The sequence below is a fragment of the Gossypium hirsutum genome, chromosome A13 (genome assembly GCF_007990345.1).
Source record: "Gossypium hirsutum isolate 1008001.06 chromosome A13, Gossypium_hirsutum_v2.1, whole genome shotgun sequence".
NCBI lineage: Eukaryota > Viridiplantae > Streptophyta > Magnoliopsida > Malvales > Malvaceae > Gossypium > Gossypium hirsutum.
The window spans coordinates 518,223-536,861 of record NC_053436.1 but is presented as its reverse complement, the minus strand read 5'-3'; the positions used below and the strand labels follow the sequence as shown (position 1 = coordinate 536,861).

The 18,639-nt window shown below is 32.0% G+C and overlaps 4 protein-coding genes, 1 non-coding gene and 1 pseudogene across 5 annotated transcripts; 3 read left to right on the top strand and 3 right to left on the bottom strand.

The window, feature by feature from the left end:
• Positions 1-1,254: 1,254 nt before the first annotated feature.
• LOC107940359 (uncharacterized) lies at positions 1,255-1,897 on the top strand. Its single transcript, XM_016873788.2, has one exon. The coding sequence runs from the start codon at positions 1,414-1,416 to the stop codon at positions 1,705-1,707; it is 294 nt and encodes a 97-aa protein (XP_016729277.1). The 5' UTR covers positions 1,255-1,413; the 3' UTR covers positions 1,708-1,897.
• Positions 1,898-3,238: 1,341 nt separating this feature from the next.
• Positions 3,239-3,577, bottom strand: LOC107940369 (putative lipid-binding protein AIR1B). Its single transcript, XM_016873797.1, has one exon. The coding sequence runs from the start codon at positions 3,575-3,577 to the stop codon at positions 3,239-3,241; it is 339 nt and encodes a 112-aa protein (XP_016729286.1).
• A 4,083-nt stretch (positions 3,578-7,660) lies between these two features.
• LOC107940370 (putative lipid-binding protein AIR1B) lies at positions 7,661-7,999 on the top strand. Its single transcript, XM_016873798.2, has one exon. The coding sequence runs from the start codon at positions 7,661-7,663 to the stop codon at positions 7,997-7,999; it is 339 nt and encodes a 112-aa protein (XP_016729287.2).
• A 953-nt stretch (positions 8,000-8,952) lies between these two features.
• Positions 8,953-9,025, top strand: TRNAR-ACG (transfer RNA arginine (anticodon ACG)). Its single transcript has one exon. It is a non-coding gene; the product is annotated as a tRNA-Arg (tRNA).
• A 1,229-nt stretch (positions 9,026-10,254) lies between these two features.
• LOC107940374 (zinc transporter 7-like) lies at positions 10,255-12,263 on the bottom strand (annotated as a pseudogene).
• A 1,838-nt stretch (positions 12,264-14,101) lies between these two features.
• LOC107940379 (uncharacterized) lies at positions 14,102-17,351 on the bottom strand. The gene is made up of 2 exons (XM_016873805.2): positions 16,635-17,351; positions 14,102-14,402 (listed from the first exon to the last, which is right to left on the bottom strand). Exons 1-2 carry the CDS (start codon positions 17,124-17,126, stop codon positions 14,358-14,360), a joined length of 537 nt encoding a protein of 178 aa, XP_016729294.1. The 5' UTR covers positions 17,127-17,351; the 3' UTR covers positions 14,102-14,357.
• Positions 17,352-18,639: the final 1,288 nt, after the last annotated feature.

Here is an 18,639-nt window from a genome sequence, read left to right as displayed (position 1 = left end):
TATTGATTTTTCATCTTACGTTGGTGCATACGTATGTACTATTGATGAATAATAACAAGATATTTTATTATTAAATAAAAAATAAAAAATAATAAAAATTTATAAATAAATAATATTAAAATTCTAAACCCTAAATTTCTAATAATTTTAGATTGTATTATTTTGTAGTTACTTGTATTTTTTAAATTATGCTATTAAGCCAATCTTGTTAATGAATTTCGTTGGCAGGGTCAACTTTTGACCCTAAGCTTGGACTTGATCTAGATAAAGTTTATTTTTATTTAGGTTAATATATTATTTGGTACTTAAGGTCAATTTTAATGTTCAATTTAGTACTTAGGTTTTTTTTCCCATAATTTGACTCTAGCTTCAATATTCAATTTAGTACTTAAGCTTTATTTTTTGTCCCAATTAAGTGTTTTTGGGTAAACTATCAAAATAGACACTTTTATTTGCCTCAGATTATATTTTGGGATGTCCGGCTTGAATGATTTGGGTTTTAGGGCAAATTTTGTATTCTTTTTTCATTAAAAAAAATAACTCTTCTTTTCCGAGCTGGACTTCCATGTTGGCATTTTAAACCCATTTTAACCGCCACGTCAGATTGTTGTTTGGGAGGTAACAGATCTTAACGGCAGAGTGACTATTTTGTAATAAAATAATAATGTAAGTGACTAAAATGTAACATTTCAAACATAAGTGACTAAAATGTAATCTGAGACAAACAAAAGTGACTATATTAATAATTTACTCTATGTTTTTTACAAGAGTTCATTAAGTCATTTAGAATGCAGGAGCTGATCCAGAATATCTTTTTAAATTTTAAAACAAAATCATTTGACGGACTTATATGGCAATTTTTCCATTTGAGGGGCCTAAAACCCTTGCCTACCCTCTCTAATTCGCTCCTGTTGGTATGAGTATCAAATAAGACAAACTCCTGTACCAAATTAAAAATTTAAAAAAAACACAAATACCAAATAATATATTAAACATTTTATTTATATACAATTAATTGAAGTGGTAATAAAATTCTATACAACAAAATCAAACCTTGACCAAACACTATCCAGAAACAACTCAGAATATAAACGATTAATAGAAGTAAATAAAAAAGCACGTGAAAATAGTATTAAAAAAAGATAATAATTTAATTCTTACAAGGAACAGCAGCCATTTTTCGTGTCTTAATCTCTTACATCCAATAACGTGTAGTCAACATATAACTTCCAATCTTCGACAACAAGTCAAACCGGCCGGTTTTCCCCCTTATATAAAACCATATCCCCCTCACCATTTTCTTCCATCAAATTTTCCCGGAATTCAATTTCCAATCATTACTTCACAAGAAAATCTTATCCATTGTTCATCAAAAGCTTTGTTATTTGTTCTTTGAAGAATATATATACAATCATGGAGGTTGAGATGCTGGCTGATTCATTGATGAAAGTGTTTATGTTCTTAATTGTTCAAGCACTTGTTTATTTGATTCTTTCGAAATCCTCCAACGTTTTCTCCAACGACAAGATGAGATCGTTCAGCTTCAAACGAGCTCGTTCGATGAGTATTCGACGGATTCTGGCTGCCGTTTCGGATTTACCTCAAGGGGTCGAGTCGCCTTCATCGTCGTCACCGCCGCCGTTGGTGTCATCGAGGAGTTTGAGGTCGTCGACTAGGAAATATGGTGAAGAACATGAGTTTCATTAGAATTTACTCTTCTTTCTTTTAGTTTGGTGTGAAATGATTTTCTTTTTATTCTTTGGTTATTATTGTAGTGTTTATGAAAGGAAATTTTTTTTTACTGTAAAGGATTTGTATGCATAGATTACTTTGGTTAATGTAGTATTATCGAGTTTCAATTCAGTTATAAAATTATTAAAAATCTATTATTTGTTGAGTATTCGGGCGAAACTAGTAAATCTTTTTAGGGGTGGAATTAAATTGTATATTCATGTGAGAGTTAAAATGTAATTTCTCCATTTCAATAATCTATATGTTTATAATTTTTTTAAAGAACTAAATCAAAATTTTATCATTTTTAAAGGTCAAAATATAATTTTATCTATACTAACTTAAAATTTTATAAATTGTATTTACTCACATGGTAGTTGTGTGATCAATGTTTGAAGTTGAATGTAATTTGTCGGATAAAACAAAACACTTGTGTATGAAAAGATCTTATAGCAAAATTATATAATAAAAAAATGTGTGAGGGTAATTTTGTAAAATATAATCATTGATAATCTTATATGCCAATAAATCAATAACCTGATCAATTAGATTATTGATTCGATTTTGAAAATGTTGATAGCTAAGCTTGAAAAGGAGTTTGTCTAAAGCCCAAAAGCCAGCCCATTCGGTTTAAATTACTATTCTCATAATAAATAATATTTAATTTTAAATTTAATTATTAAAATATTCAAATATTAATATAAATTTTTTTTATTTTTTAATTATATTTAAAATAATAAAATAAATTATTCGTACCGGCTTGGAAGCTCAAATAGACTACAAAAATTTTCATGTTGCAACTTAATTCATGAATACTTCAAAAAATGATAATAGATAGAGAACTGTTGAAAGAGGATCATGTAAATATTGAAAGATGATTATTTGACGGGTTAATACATTAGTACTTGAGTTTTTTTTTATCCCATTTTGGTACCTAGTTTTAGCTTCAATGTTCAATTTGGTATATGAGTTTTATTAATTTGATACTTTAGTTTTTCTTTTTCTCAATTAAGCCCCTAAATTTGGATTCAATGTTTAATTTTGTACTTGAGTTTTTTTATTTATTTTCAATTAAGCACTTATGTTTGTTTTACCAAGCACTCATGCCAAATATTCACTAGGCCGCATGATATTATTTTATGCAAAATTGAACATTGAAGCCAAACTAAGGTACCAAATTGAGATTAAAAAAAATTTAAGTACCAAATTAAACATTAAAACTAAATCAAATGATATATTTACGAAAGCCATGCATGCACATAATTAAACTTATGTAAATCTTGAAAGAAGATTATTTGATTTGACTTGATTATTGATATATTATAGACCATAAAGGAAGTCAAAAGCTTTCCTTGGAGCAAAACATTAATTGATGAAAGACAATTTTGAAAACCATTTTAAGAAAAAAGACGACATAAACTTCGAACATAAATCATTAAACCAACATCAAAATATCCAAAAATAAAACAAAACGAAACGAAAAAGCCAATGGCAAATTAGAGTGGCTTTAGTTGCAACAATAGGCTCTGCGTTTCATTCCACACTTATTGAGCAATAAGTTGAATTGAAGGGGAGGCTTCACATTGACGAGGCCCAACACATCGGCTTTAACGACAGTGCAAAGGCAAGCATCCAGTTCGAGACCCACCAAACCATTAATGAGGTCACAACATGGCTTAGGTGGTTTACCAATGCCAACATCAAAAACATTCAAGATGTTGGCACACACATTCAAGAGTACGGCATCGTTTTGGCATTGGGGCTGGTTGTGGGCATTCGCCATTGATAAAAACAGAAGGTTGATGGAGAGAAGAAGAGCAATTGTTGCTAAAGCCTTGGAAGCCATTTCTCACTATCAGAAAACTAAGCAAATGGCCGAGTGATGAAAACAATGTTGCATGGCAAGAGGCTTTTATAGATAGGAGATATAGGGACTTGTTTATGTTTTTTTTTTAAAAATAAGGTATAAAGCAACATTTAATCCTTGAATTTAATAATCTTTTTCAATTTGGTTCTTGGATTTTTTTTGGTGATAAGGTGACACATTCTCAAAATGACATATTATCACATTTTAATGAAATTTTAGATCTGATTATAGGTTGGGTCAAGCTAGATAGATATAAGATTTTAGACCCATTTTCTAGATTTAGATTCCGCCTGCCCGTATTACTTTTTTTAAGTTATTTTTTAAAGACTACAACTTAAATAAATATTTTATTAATATAAAAAATATTTACAACTTCATCAACTATAGGAACAGAATTTTTAAAATATGGTAAAAATTTAAAATTAAAATAAGAAATCCTTGGAAATTTACTATTGCCTCCTCCTACATAAGCAATCCAAGGAAAATTTGGTAAATAATATATATATATATATATAAACCATAAATTTACTACCGCAAATATAACCGATGGAAGCAACTCAAAAATAGCAAGCAAGCAAGCATGCCAGCAAGCATACAGTTGTGGTATATGTATGCAAATTGACATAAATATAATAAATACCTAATTACTTGTTTGATGTTTCTTAGTTTAGGTTTGATAGAAATTAACACACACATGTATATAATAAAGAAGTTTAGGCATGTGATTCGGGTCAAATTGGGCTAGGATCTAACAAAACAATTCTACTCGATGTCTCGCCCATTTAGAAAATAGATTTTATTTTCTGTCTAAGCTCATTTTTTGAGCCTATATTTATACTCAAATTCTCTCACTTTTCAGACAAGCCTTCGGATTTGCACGGGAGGCCCGGCCTATGATTAGGTCTAAACGAAATCCAAGTTTAGAGGGTCAAATAGGGGAAAAGCTGACAAGTTCTAAGAATAATGAGGACCAACAAAAATTTTAGGGACTAAAATGAAAATAATTGTCAAATTTAGAGACTAGATATTGATTTATCCCAAAAATAAAAAGGTACAACGTGGTTCATTCATGCAAGCACATCCCGAGTGAAGATAAGAATTTTTATACAACTTGGCTGTCAGCACTCAACATGAGGTTATTCGATCGCTTGAAACACAATAATTAGTGAGTTTTCATGTATTCTTACTTGTCCGATATAATGTTGTTTCCTTATCTCTTCGTTTTTCCTCTAATTTTTCAAGGTTTTTGCTCTAATGATGGTGCCAATGTAAGAGATGGAATATTTGGTCTAGGAGAAGCTCTATGCTTTTGGATCCTCAATAAGTCGGATATTGTCGGGATTTGTTTTTTTTACTTTGTTAAAAATTTAAATACTTAAAAAATATCTAAAGAGAGACAACGATAAATTCATAGAATAAGAATTGTTGATACATGATATCAACAGATATAGAGATGAAGAGGATGGAGTTCTGGTCCAAAAGCCAAGAAGAAGAAGAAGAAGAAGACAATGAATGGGATGTTTGGAGTGTCCATCCCCTAAAAAGGGTCTTTAGAATTTTATTATATAGGGGATTAATTAATTGAGTTAGATTTCAGGTCGGACCCCGAATCGAGTTATTTTTACTATCATTATATAACAAGAATATGTTATTAAATGCCTAAGAATGTCTAAAAAGACGAACTATACTCTAGAATTTATTTAACCAAACATATCTTTAATGTTAAACCCTAAATCTAATTAATGAAATTATCACGTGAGGAAATAAAAATGAAAACCCAAAGCTTGTTTTGTTATTATTGTTTTTTTTATTTAATTAATTAACACAAAAAAATAAGAGTTTTATGATTCAAATATTATAAATTTCAACCCTAACAAGTATAAGATTTTAATATAAAAAATATACTTATAAGTGTCGGCTATAGTAATAAGAGGCAGGTAAGGGATTCATCCTTTTATAATGGAAAATTGCTTTTTAGATCATTCCAAAATCTATAAAATTATAAGTCAATATAAGATAAATTTATAGTTTAGCCCTCTTAAAATGATAAATTTTTATTTGATCCTTTTAAAAACTATAAAGATATAAGTTAATATAACGGTGAAATTACATTTTAATTCTTATAAAAATATATAACTTAATTTCGACCCCTAAAAACAATTCCTGACTTTATCACTGATGGTAAATCACATTGCACTCTTAAGAATAGAACTTAAGTTCAAACATTGAAAATGTCGTTATTAAAAAAATCACGAACCCGAAAAAAATTAATTTTCATAAACCAGACAAACATCGATCCGTGAAAGTTGTGGATTTAATTGTACTTTAATTTGATCAAATTTAATCTTTTTTACTTTTTAAACTGGTCAATTTTAGTCTCTGTACTTTTCTAGTTGGTCAATTACTAGTCTTATATTACGTGTACTATTGTAGATTTAATCTATATTCTCAATTTGATCATTCTAAGTCTTTGTATTTTTCAAAATTTGAAATTTCAATTTTAACACAAATAACAATCATCATTCCATTTATTGGACTTTTAATGAGTAATATGTGAAAACAACTTGTTAACATGGTATTGTACATACAATAATATATTTGTCCCATCAAATTTTAAAAAATAATGAAACTTAATCCAACAAATTTAATAATTATCATTTGTTGAGGATCAATATTTAAAAATTTTAAAAATATAAGAATTAATTCCACAACTTTCTTAAACTACAGGTACTAATAATCAAAGTTAACTTAAGTAATACCTTGACAACATGTGTTGGGTCCATAATCATCATTCATGTGGCAACTGGTTCAAAGCTACGTCCCATCAAAATATAATTTAGATCCTATACTAGTAAAAGCTCGACAAAACCGTATAAATCTAATAAATTAGGATCTATCATATTAAATTATATAATAATAATTAGATATAAAAGTATATTTAAATTTATTTATATTTTAAAATTTGTAAACTTTATGATTTTGATGTTTCAAATTAATAAATAAGTGTTTTAAACTACGTAATTTTTTTTTTGATGATGATGAAATACTTGTGCACATTAACCTTAATCTAATTAGCCCATCATCAATTAAAAGATAATTGCTAGAATATTTACACATATTTAACTCATACTCAATTTCATAAATGAAGTTCAATAAGCCTTAACCATATAGATCGATTTTAATTTGGGTTAACTTTTTATGGTAGTGAATAATAACATGTAATTATCCTTATTATATATATGATGCTCATATTATCCAAAAATGCGGACTTGCATCAATTACCCGATCTAGAGATGGCAATGGAGTGAAATAGGTGGATGTTGTTAAATCCACCACCATTCCATAGTTGGTATGCACTATCCACCACTTATCCCTCTCCATGATGGATGTGTAATATTAAAAATTATTATCATCTCCATAGATGTTAGATGCACATATCCTTATCCCATCCCATCCCATCCCATCCTGTTTTGCTTCAATTTTATGTTTACAATATATCTTTAATATTTTCATTTTTTTAAAGGCAAATGAATATTTTAACACAATTTTTCAAAAAATATTTAACCATAAAACATATGGTTTTTTTCTATAACACATTATTACAATTTTATCATTTTAATAATCATACATATACAAAAATAAAATGGTAATTTTATATAGTGGAGCAAGGTTGGACCCAAAAAAACAAAATTCACCCGCCCTGCCTTGCCCTGCCTTACATCTATTTTTCAAAAACAATTTGCTCCACTCAAAACGGATCAATTCGAATTCCTTTGGACGATTCGAATCTTGCCATTCCACATCATGATTATCATTAGTGCAAAACCTTGAAGCACATTATATTCGACAGCTAACATTACATGAAAACTCACTAATTATTGTGATATTAAAATCCAAATTATATCCCTACTAGTACTTGAGCCACGTTCCATGTTCATTTTCTAAAACCCAAAAATCTCCCATCTTCACCTCTATAAAAGTCTCATACGATTCAACACTTTTTGCATCACTATTAAAACCACCTAACTAATATTGATATCACAAGTTATCTGATAGTGAGAAATGGCTTCCAAGGCTTTAGCAACAATTGCTCTTCTTCTCTCCATCAACCTTCTGTTTTTATCAATGGCGAATGCCCACAACCAGCCCCAATGCCGAAATGATGCCCTACTCTTGAATGTGTGTGCCAACATCTTGAATGTTGTTGATGTTGGCATCGGTAAGTCACTTAAGCCATGTTGTGACCTCATTAATGGTTTGGTGGGTCTCGAACTGGATGCTTGCCTTTGCACTGTCCTTAAAGGCAATGTGTTAGGCCTCGTCAATGTGAAGCCTCCCCTTCAGTTGAACCTATTGCTCACTAAGTGTGGCATGAAACGCAGGGGCTATCGTTGCAATTGAAAGTCACTCTACTCGATGACTAAACTTCTTTAAACTCTTATTTTATCAGATGTTTGAAGGATTTTAATAAAAATATTAGACATGAAAAATAAATTTAAATTAAAAAAAATAAGGAAGTAGGTAGGTTAATCTTTCAACACAAATATTCATAACATTTCAAAGTGAGGCAAAAAAATGTAAATCCGCCTAAGATGTTGTGCAGTGCAACTTGCTATCAAACAATCATAGTGTATTCTTTGTGTCTACCTATGCAAATGCAAGCCGGTAACATAGGATGAAAATTATAGGTCAGTCATCTCGCTCAATCTGTCTTAAATTTAATTTAAATAAAAAATATTATGAATATAATATGTATATAGTAATATAAACATATATTTTATTATTTTTAACAGCAAAACAAGTTAAATATTTTTTAATCCAAGCTGCGACCTAATCTAACCTAGGCCATGAGTAACTCTAATCTAAACCATAAAGAATTTCTTATACATATTGTTTATATTCTATTTTTATTAGCAACACATGGCTTAGGAGTAAAGAAAAAAAATCTTAGATAGTAAAAGTGAATTATAAATGTTTAGGGAGTTAAAATACAATTTATCACTACATAATTAATTTATAATCTTCCAACCTCTAAAAGAATTATAAAGTAATTGTACTATTTTTAGAGGACCAAGGTCATTATTTATCCCTTCTAGTTGCGCCATTCACGCCATTCACTACTAAATAGCAAACTACTTACATAAGCATCTCTAAGCTACTTACATGTTTGGTTCGATAAAATGGAATAGAGATATAGCATGTATTGCGTAGTTTGGTTGATTGAATAGAATGTATATGTAATAGCATTAAAATGTTATAGAATAGATTTAGCAAAATATTTCTTTCCTAGTATAATGACTAAATTTCTACGTAAATTTTAATATAAAAAGTTTACTTCACTAGTTGCCAACAAGGACTCCATGGCCCAATGGATAAGGCGCTGGTCTACGGAACCAGAGATTCTGGGTTCGATCCCCAGTGGAGTCGTTTCTTCTACTTATTCAATGTTTGGCATATTTCCCCGTTCTAGGTGAAAACGATTTTATATATATCTTTTCTTTTCTTTTCGCAAAGAGAAAATAAATTTAATTTTTATTTAGAATAAAAAATGATTTCTTATAAATGAAATTTTATTTAAAGTTAATATTGGGCTATTTTATTGAATAAATTATTAAAAATATATATTTAAAAAAAGATTCAATTGGTTGAATCATCGATTTAGCCGGTTCAATTGGTTCACGAGTCAATCAATTTGACTCCTTATTCTGTGTTGGTAACTCGACTGACTACCAATCCAATCAATCTAATCGATTGGTCCAATTTGATTCTAAAACAATGATGAAGTTTCATGCATTTAATTTAATATAGTATAAATATTCAAAATTTACATTTATACCATAGTTTCCACAATTTTAATTTTAAACCATTTATTTTTACTTTATACCTAAGTAAGTCCACTTATGCCCAATGTAATCGATCTGACAAGCTGCCGATCCAATTTTCAATTCTAGTTATATTAAATAAATTATTAAAAAATTATAAAAAATTAAAAAAATATTAGTTTAACCGGTTCAACTGCCCAATCAATCGATCTGTACCGATTCTTGGGTTAACTAGTCTAATATCTTTCTCCAAACCATTACCCTAGCCGATTCTCAATTCAACCAGTTGGTCCAGTTCGATTCAAATAACAATGTTAAAAATACTCCTAAATAATTAAACTAAAAAAATATTTTGAAAACTTAGAATTAGTTAGAAATCCAAACCTAAATTTAAATTATTAAAATAATACATTTGAATTAATTCAAAATCTTAAATTTTAAATATGTCAATCCCTAAACAAAGAATTTAGGAATAATGAAATCCTAAACGTTACCTAAAAGAAATTACATTTAGACTTAAATCTTATCAAATTGATTTATTCTAATAAATCATAGAATAATCATGTATATTGTGTTCTAATTAAATTAATTTTATTTTACAAAAGTTGATTGAGTCTTAGCTTGATTGGCATTAGCATCATTGGCAGTGCAAGAGGACGTGACGCATTATTCTCCTATTTAAGGGTTGAGGAGAGACTATAAGTAGTCCCACACATTGTGTATAAAAAAGAACAAATATAATAACAATTAATGTTCAAAAAATATATATATATTTCACATAATAATGAGACTTTCAATAAAATATCCAAATAAAATCCCATAAAAAATAAAAATAAAAACTCTTAGAAAAACTAAAAAATATATATATACATGTTAGAAAAATCACTAGGCCCATTTTGCCATAAGAGACATAAATCCAGCACCCAGCAAAACTGCAACATATGACCAAATTTGGAGCTTCATATTGGTTTGAAGCTTAGGTCCTAGAAAATCAGCTGCTAGTAGATCGACCAGAGCCATGTAATTGAGTAACCCTGCTGAGCTAGCGTTAAGTAGTCCCACCACAATGAGTGATGTTGGGCTTGTCTCACTTTAAACCTTGGACAATCCAATCCCTAGAACAATCCCTAGTGGTGTTGTGGCTGAAAAGAAGAGTACCATGATTGCTTTCAGTTTGAACTTGTACTCAGCCTGAAAAGATTGAACATGATGTTGATCAATAATGCTATATGTGTAAATGGGTTTATATTTGTGAGGTTACCGGTGGTTCACACCTAGAGCAATCGAGATTTTTAGTGATTTGGGTTGGGATTTGATGTATTAGTCTTTCTTTTATGGTATTAGGGGCTTTATTTATAGAGGTTTTGGGGGCCTTAATGTGGGTCTCTAACGAATGATCACTCTAGTAAGCTGGCCCAATCTTAAGGCGATGGAGGTTGTTAGTGCTTCACACGATTGTGCCTAGAGTTATTGAAATTTTTAGTATTTTGGGTAGGGGTTGGATACATTAATCTCTCTTTTTTGTGGCATTAAGGGCTCTATTTATAAAGGTTTTGGGGTTTTAATATGGACTTATATGAATCATCATTTAGGTAAATCGATTTAATCTTAGGATGATTGGTTTCTCTCTTAAGATGTGATTAGATGTGACTTGATATAATTAGCTTAAAGGGTTGATTTCTGAAATTATAAGACATGATGATGAGGTGATGGGATCATCCTTTTTCAAAGTCAACTAAGTGAGGTTCGTGTAAACAGCCTCATGGAGTTTAATTCTAACTAGTAAAGTGATTTTCATTGGTGACATGGGTGAAATGATGTGTTTATGTATAATTCTATAACTTACGGTGAACTAAATGATGACACTTTATCTAAAATGAAGATAATGAATTTATTTTTAGAATTTGTAAATGATATGTCATCGTTTGATTCAATGATCATGCATGGAATAATCTATCATCATGAAAATTGATTTTTCGAATTAGTGAAATAGTATTGGATTACCTGTAGTATGCATCCACCAAGACCCATTCCCTCAAACATTTGGTGGAAGCAAAGAGCAGCGATGAGTGACCTAATGGTACATGGATTTTCAGAAGCTCCCATTGCAAGACCAATCACCACTAAATGAACTATAATTCCCAACTCCAACACCTACATTTAAGGAAATGCATATCAACATATAACAATATTCGAAAAATGGTTACGGATTCAAACACGAAATAGCATTGCATACCTGAGCAATAACCCGATGTCGTAACAGTTGTGATTTTTCATTCATCACACCGTGATGTTCATGTCCATGGTTCTTTGTCTGTACATCCCCATTCTCCAATCTAGCGACATCCGTACCCTCCCCCGCCATCAAAGCCTTAGCATGATGTTTCCTATAAACGCTCATGGCAAACGAATCCACCATAAGCGTCACAATAGCCGACAACATCGCCACGAATGTCGTGAATGGGAACTTCCTCCATGGGTTTTCAGGCAAACAATCGGACATCAAGTCATCAAACGAGTCTGGTAAGACGTGCATGTACCCAGTCGCTAGGATAACACCGGAAGCAAATGCTTTGACGATGGTGAACAAGTCCCTATCGGGTCCGAGTGACGGCATTCGACGAGAAAACAATGGCAAGCTCACACCAATCACACTAGCTAGCAAAATTACAACAAAGGCAATGATTTTTAGCTTCATGGCTTCTTCCTTGTCATGGCATCCATTTTTGGACTCAGCTTCACATTGAGCCAATACAAATGGTGTATAACATAAAAATATGACCATGAAAACAACAACAAAGGTAGGGTTTGTAAGGGATTTTGGAAATGAAGCCATTGTTGCAAAAGATTTACAATAACGTTTGGATTATGAGCTTAGAGGAAATGAACACGTATATATATATACACACACATAATTATTGCCTGTTCTGAAATGACTAAAATGTCCTTGTTTGGTCAGGTTGGGATTGTTGATTGTGCTGTAAACGTAATGAAAAATTTCGGGTATTTTTGGTAGGTTAGTGTGGAATTCAGAGAACTTGTGCATGGCGTGTGATATGTGTGACCAATACCAAACTTTCATGACTTTTGGGTTTGCTAATATCATTATGGCACATGTCAAGCATCAGCCTTATGATGAGCTGACTTTTTTTCTAAGAAATTTATTTTCCATGAAATTATGATCTCCAAAAATTTTGCGTATAAAATTTTTAAATGGTAAGAGAATCAGTGAATGTCTCTGATGTCGTTAATTGAATCTTTAAGAGATTTTCACTCCAACACCCTTTTGTATTTCGTTTTTACCACACATCTTCTTAGTATGTGATTGAAATTAGAATTACATTTTTTCTCAAGTCACATTCTATGGATAAGTGAGGATTTAAAATTACAATTACATGCGTCGATTGAGTCTTAGTTTAATTGGTATGGGTATTGTTATGAATGCAATTAGCATAGACATCTTTCTATTTCAGGGTTGGAGAGAGACTATTGGTAGATCTAGATATTGTGTTCAAAAGAACATATATGATCAGAACCTATGATGTAGAAACATGACATGCTTAGCTCAATCGATATTTTTATTAGAGGTGTTCAAGGTCTAAGCTGGACCGAATCAAAACCCATTTCCAAAAGAAATTCAAGCTTAAGCTCATTTCTATATCGACTCACTCGGTCCAAAAATCCTTTTTCACTATTCAAAAAATAAAAAAAAATATTTTGATTGATATTTTATATACTTTTATAATTAAATTTAAATTTAAAAAATATTTTTTATTATTTAAATTGAATTTGGGCAGAATTGAGGTGCAAAAATCCTTATCCAAGCTCGGCCCTAGTCTGGTTGGGCCTACCAAGCTGAGCAAGCTACCCAATCCTTGGACAATTCTAATCCTTATATATGCTCAAATTATTTTTGTATTTCAAGTATATAAGGATCTATTTGACCATTTTCTAGTGAGTTTCTATAGGAGAATGTATAAACCAAAAAAACTTATTTACGAAGTACATAATGAAGGAAAAATCTTGCCTAACACAATCCCATACTTCATACATCAGCAAGATAGCTCCTTTCATGAAGTTTCAATTGCTGAGAAGACACCATTAGAGCGATTACACCTTTGCATTCTTGCATTTTTGTTTCATTTAACAAATTAATGAGATACTTGGACTGGGTTAGGAATAGACCAGCATTGGTTTGGAGAACTTCAATTCCAAAAGAAATTCAGCACCAAGATTTTTAGGAGGAAATCTTCTAGATAAGGAGGAGAGAATCTATTGAACAACCCTAATATTGTTGATTCTGACTATAATATCATCGAGTATACTAGAAGATAAACAATAAGACGTCACACTTTGATGATGGTTTGAACTTGAGAGATAACATCAACATGGTCAAGATCTTTATACCACTATTGGAATGCATGTTTAAGCCCATATATCACTTTTTTAAGTAGAATATGTGTTGATCATTTAGAATCCCTCAAAATCATAATGAAAACCTATTTGTCCAAATAACCTTGCAAGAAATCCATCTACCTCAATCAATGGGATCCAAACAAAAAGGCTCCTTCCAGAGCGAGGATTAAGACAAGGAGATACTTTTTACTCCATAATTACTCCATTTGTTTTATAGAGTAACTTATTTACTCACTTATTAATAGTATAGGTATTGGACAAACACTTGAATCCATATAACAATATCACTACAAAAGTTGTGGCCAACATTGTTCTTCACATCTCATACTTTAAAACTAGAGTTCAAATATAAGTACATTTTTTTTTACTTATAGCACATTTTGGCAAGCCATTGACAGACCCATCTTTTTTGAGTCTGCAACCATCAAGTACTTCACTCCCATTCCTTTTATACACAAGTGATAGATAAAAGCTTACTCCTATCGGTTTCACATACAGCAACAGTACTCTGTGGCTGGCAGCTACTCAGTAATTAGCATCTGAATATCGTTCGTTGGCATCGGAAGCTGAAATAACAAACACGGGATCAAAATGTCAAGCCTCAAGATTATAACATTCATCAAAAACAGAGTCCCAAAATGGAACTCTTAGAAGCATACATTGAAGTACAAAAGAACATGTATTGATGGACTTATCAGCATCAAACTAAGTAGTTTACAAATGATATTTTCACTTAAAAGACCCCACAATCATGGCCTGTGCTGCCCTAAGCCAACAAGAGGCATGATTATGATGAAATGTGAACAAGTGAATGGAGTTGGAGCAGAAAAGAGCAAGTAAAAATTGTTCGATAAGCATTGGTTTCACTCTAGATCACACTACAAAATACAGAAGCAATTGAATCTAGATCAAGGCATGCAGATATAGACACAGGATAGCAACACAGCATGAAATTATTGGTGGGATACCGAGCATCAAGTATACGTAGATAAATATTTGTACCCTACTTAGATAGTGTATTAAGTTCATATGAAGAAATTAACTGTCATTTTTGCACTTTTTTCATGTCCATTCTGAGCTTTTTCCTGCACCACTATTACCATATTAAGAAAACAAAAAATACATGCCATGTCAAACATTTTACATATATGCTAAAAATATCTTTAACCATGATTCAAGGGGCATAGTTATCTCATATATCTATTTATGACAGATAAACATTGAGGAGCAAAAGAAGATTCAAGATATCAAAGTAGCAACCAAAATGCTTGGTAGATGTGGACAATTAATCATATTCTATATATATACAAGGAAAATATATAATAAGATGAGGATTTAGACTATGATGTCTATTATAATACAACCCCAGAAAGGATGTTTCTTAAATCCAGGAAAAACTTCCATTTTTTTAGTATAATTATAGGTGTTCTCATCCGTTCTATGGTCTAAGCTTAATCCTGTTCGGTCAGGGGTTGTATTCAGGATTAACCATTGCATTAAAATACTTTAGAATTCATCTAAGGGCACCTACTAAGGAAATGGTGTCATGCACACATTTTCATATCACCCGGCAAGTAACAGGTGCGAGGTCAAGCATTGACTCATACTATAGACTACAGAGCATAAAAGAAACCAACTCACTCAACAAATTACTTTTATGGTAAAGCATAAAATTTTGCCAACACATAAAGATGCAATGGTTAAGCCCCTTGTTGGCATTCCAAAACCCAGGATTCAAACCCTGTGATTGTCGTCCCTCACCCATTATATGTACCAAAAAACCAAAATACTTTTGTTCTTTACCTACCTCAAGTTCCCCTTATTCTCCTCCAAGAATTAGAGATAGAGAAAACTGAAGTTCCCAACAATTTGACAATTCAAAAGGAACAAAATCCTTATATGGAAAAAAACAAATAAATGCTTGTAAATTGTTATGCACTAATCCATGCTATTTGTAACGAAACAACATAGTATTAGCAATGGCGGAAAGGGGTTAAAGAGGATGGCCTACACATGAATCACCCCTCTACGACTCTCGTATCAGACACATGGATATCAATATACGGACATGACCTCCAAGAACCCTTCAAATTCCTAAGAAAACTTGGACAAACCGACTGTACTCGATGTTACAACCAAACTTTCCAGACCGAGCAGAGCAGACCCCTCACAAAAACCCTCTGGGCCAACAGCCGAGCAGCCCCACTCATTAACCGTAACACCAGACTCCTATCGCAATGTCCCATCCAAAGTTACAGAGGGCGCAGCACGGCGTCACCCTACCTAGACCTAGACAATCAAACCACTTGACTCTGACCCACCACCAATAGCTCAACATGTGGTGTCTAAGTATAAAGGACTAAGGGTATATAAGGTCCAGAACAACTGGATAGCGAGGAGATCCTTTCTCCTCGATGGCTCACTGATTTGCACCAAACAAAGTGAACCGCACATCTCCCCCACCTTCTCTCTTCCTAGCCCAGATCAAACATGAACAGTCCAGATCAAGTAACATAGAATCACACCCACAGCTGATCTTACAGATTTCAGGGGTTATGTCTGTTGTTCATTTATATAACAAGATAAATGTTAATTATAAGGTTGCCTTTGTTTACCAAGTTCCCAGAAAACCAGAGATTCAAGTAATATAAGGTTGTCTTTTCAATTAAAGCCAAAAATATAAGTAACACAATACCTCAGCAGCACGTTCAACTAACTCCCATAATAAAGGAAAGGTATTTAAGAGCAAGTATTTACAAATTCAAAAGAAAACCAGATGACTCAGAACGGGAAAATACCTGAAGAACTGATTTCCAAGAATATTTACAAGAGCCAGTAACCCCATCACGGCAAGAATGGACGGTCTGGAACTGGTCAACGTCGAGCTTCTTGTTGATAAACCCAACTTGGAAATAGATAGAACCGGAAGGTGGCAAATCGACGGTGATCTCATCGACATCGAGCCAAAACAAGAATCGCTTCACCTGAATACCTTTCAAATCAGTAATGGAACCATAACCCAGTTTTCCGGTGATGGTCTTATCGTAGTAGACCAAGTACTCGAATTGAACGTAGCAAGGGCTGTCCAACGTGACGATGAACCTCCCATCTTCGTGGAGGACATAGTCGGTGACTGTGCTGGGTAAAAGCCCACTAGGGAGACCGTATTTGGGAAGCATATCCCAAACTGCGGGTTCAGGATCAAGGGCTGAGAGTGATTTGGGAATTGAAAACAAGAAGATTAGAGAGATTAAAGAGAAACCCAGATGGGAATTCTTGTTAGCCGCCATTGATAGGAAACTTGAGGCAGGTCTCTGTTTTGTGTGTGAAAAACAATTGAAAATTTTAGTGAAGATTTTTTGGGTCTATTAATGCTCTGTTTTTATGGTGTTTGGTAAGGTGGGGTTTTATTTATTTTAGAAAAAACATGATGTTTTTGACAATTTTTATGCAATTTTTTTAATTTAAAATTGGAATATGATGTGGGAATTAAACTAATTTTGTAAATTTTTATTGAATTTTATCATTTAATCTTTTTTAAAACATTTGAAAATATAATTTAAGAATATTCCTTCAAATGTTTGTTTTAATAATTAAATAAAAAAATAGTAAAAATCGATATAGGATATGGTGAACTTAGATAAGATAAGCATGGAAAAGATAGCAAATGAATAAAGCCCTAATACACTCTACGAATTTATTTTTAGTCCCTCTACCTATTCGATTCTTGATTCTAAAATGGGTTAATTGGCCTCTTTCAATACCGTTCTTCTCCTTATTGTCCACTTTTGTTGGTATCGTGTAGCAATAAATAATTTTTTCAAATATGTTCTTAAGAATGTTTGTTTAATATGCAAGAACAAGTTCATTTAAATTAAACAAACGAATATAAACATACATAATTTTAAATAAATAATCATAAATACAAATTTTGATTTTTTAACGAATGTAAACCAAATACGAATTGTTAAGAGTAAACTAGACTGCTGGAAAGTATTCAAAGTGTCGTCCGCCCAAAGTCGACGGACCATCAACAAGTCAGTATTGCCCATAAGTTGAGCTAGGGTTTTGTCTCTAAACTCTCTCGAGAGCCAAGTTAGAGGTGAAATTCATGGAGTATGAGCTTCTTGTCGAATTGGGCTATGCGATGCACAACCTCCTACCAAGTAAAGTTTGAACCCAAACCCTAAATGACACCAACACCATTTCCTTAGTAGGTGGTTGTGCATCACGTATGGCTTGATCTTATGAGATGCTCTCATTCTATGAATTTTGATTCTAGTTCGAGCTTTTAATCAAATAGTGAGATAAAATCTTGACTAGACTTAAGGGTAATACTAATTCGTTGAGAAATTTATTGACTCAAAATAAACGACGTTATGAAAATTTCTCAAAAACAAACCTAACTACCCTTCAATACAAATAACTTAAAAATAAATAAATCTAACATGAAGAAAAAATTGTTTGTTGAAGCTCGGTTTATAATTTATTTACCATTAAAAAAATGGAAATTGCATATAGAAAAGGGAGCAGACGAGGGGCATGTTGTGTACAAACTTGGTAGTAGCTAGTAAGTCGGTGACCTACTTCTCTATCCCCATTAAATGCGGCCCTAATCTTTGATGCTAGTGTTTGAAATATACGACCACAAGCAACCTTCAAAAGAGTTGAATGGGACTATTTAAGGAAGCCCACCCAGTCAACAAAAACCCATGAATTAAATGGGCTACAACAAATGAATGAGATTTGATTCCACTTGAGTGTTGTGGTTTGAGCACACACTCAGACCTATTTGTTGTATTT

Coding starts and splice junctions, on each gene's coding strand:
- LOC107940359 (XM_016873788.2), top strand. CDS start 1,414: ATGGAGGTTGAGATGCTGGCTGATTCATTGATGAAAGTGTTTATGTTC.
- LOC107940369 (XM_016873797.1), bottom strand. CDS start 3,577: ATGGCTTCCAAGGCTTTAGCAACAATTGCTCTTCTTCTCTCCATCAAC.
- LOC107940370 (XM_016873798.2), top strand. CDS start 7,661: ATGGCTTCCAAGGCTTTAGCAACAATTGCTCTTCTTCTCTCCATCAAC.
- LOC107940379 (XM_016873805.2), bottom strand. CDS start 17,126: ATGGCGGCTAACAAGAATTCCCATCTGGGTTTCTCTTTAATCTCTCTA. Junction 14,403..16,634: donor CTTGGAAATCAGTTCTTCAG/GTATTTTCCCGT, acceptor TTGTTATTTCAG/CTTCCGATGCCAACGAACGA.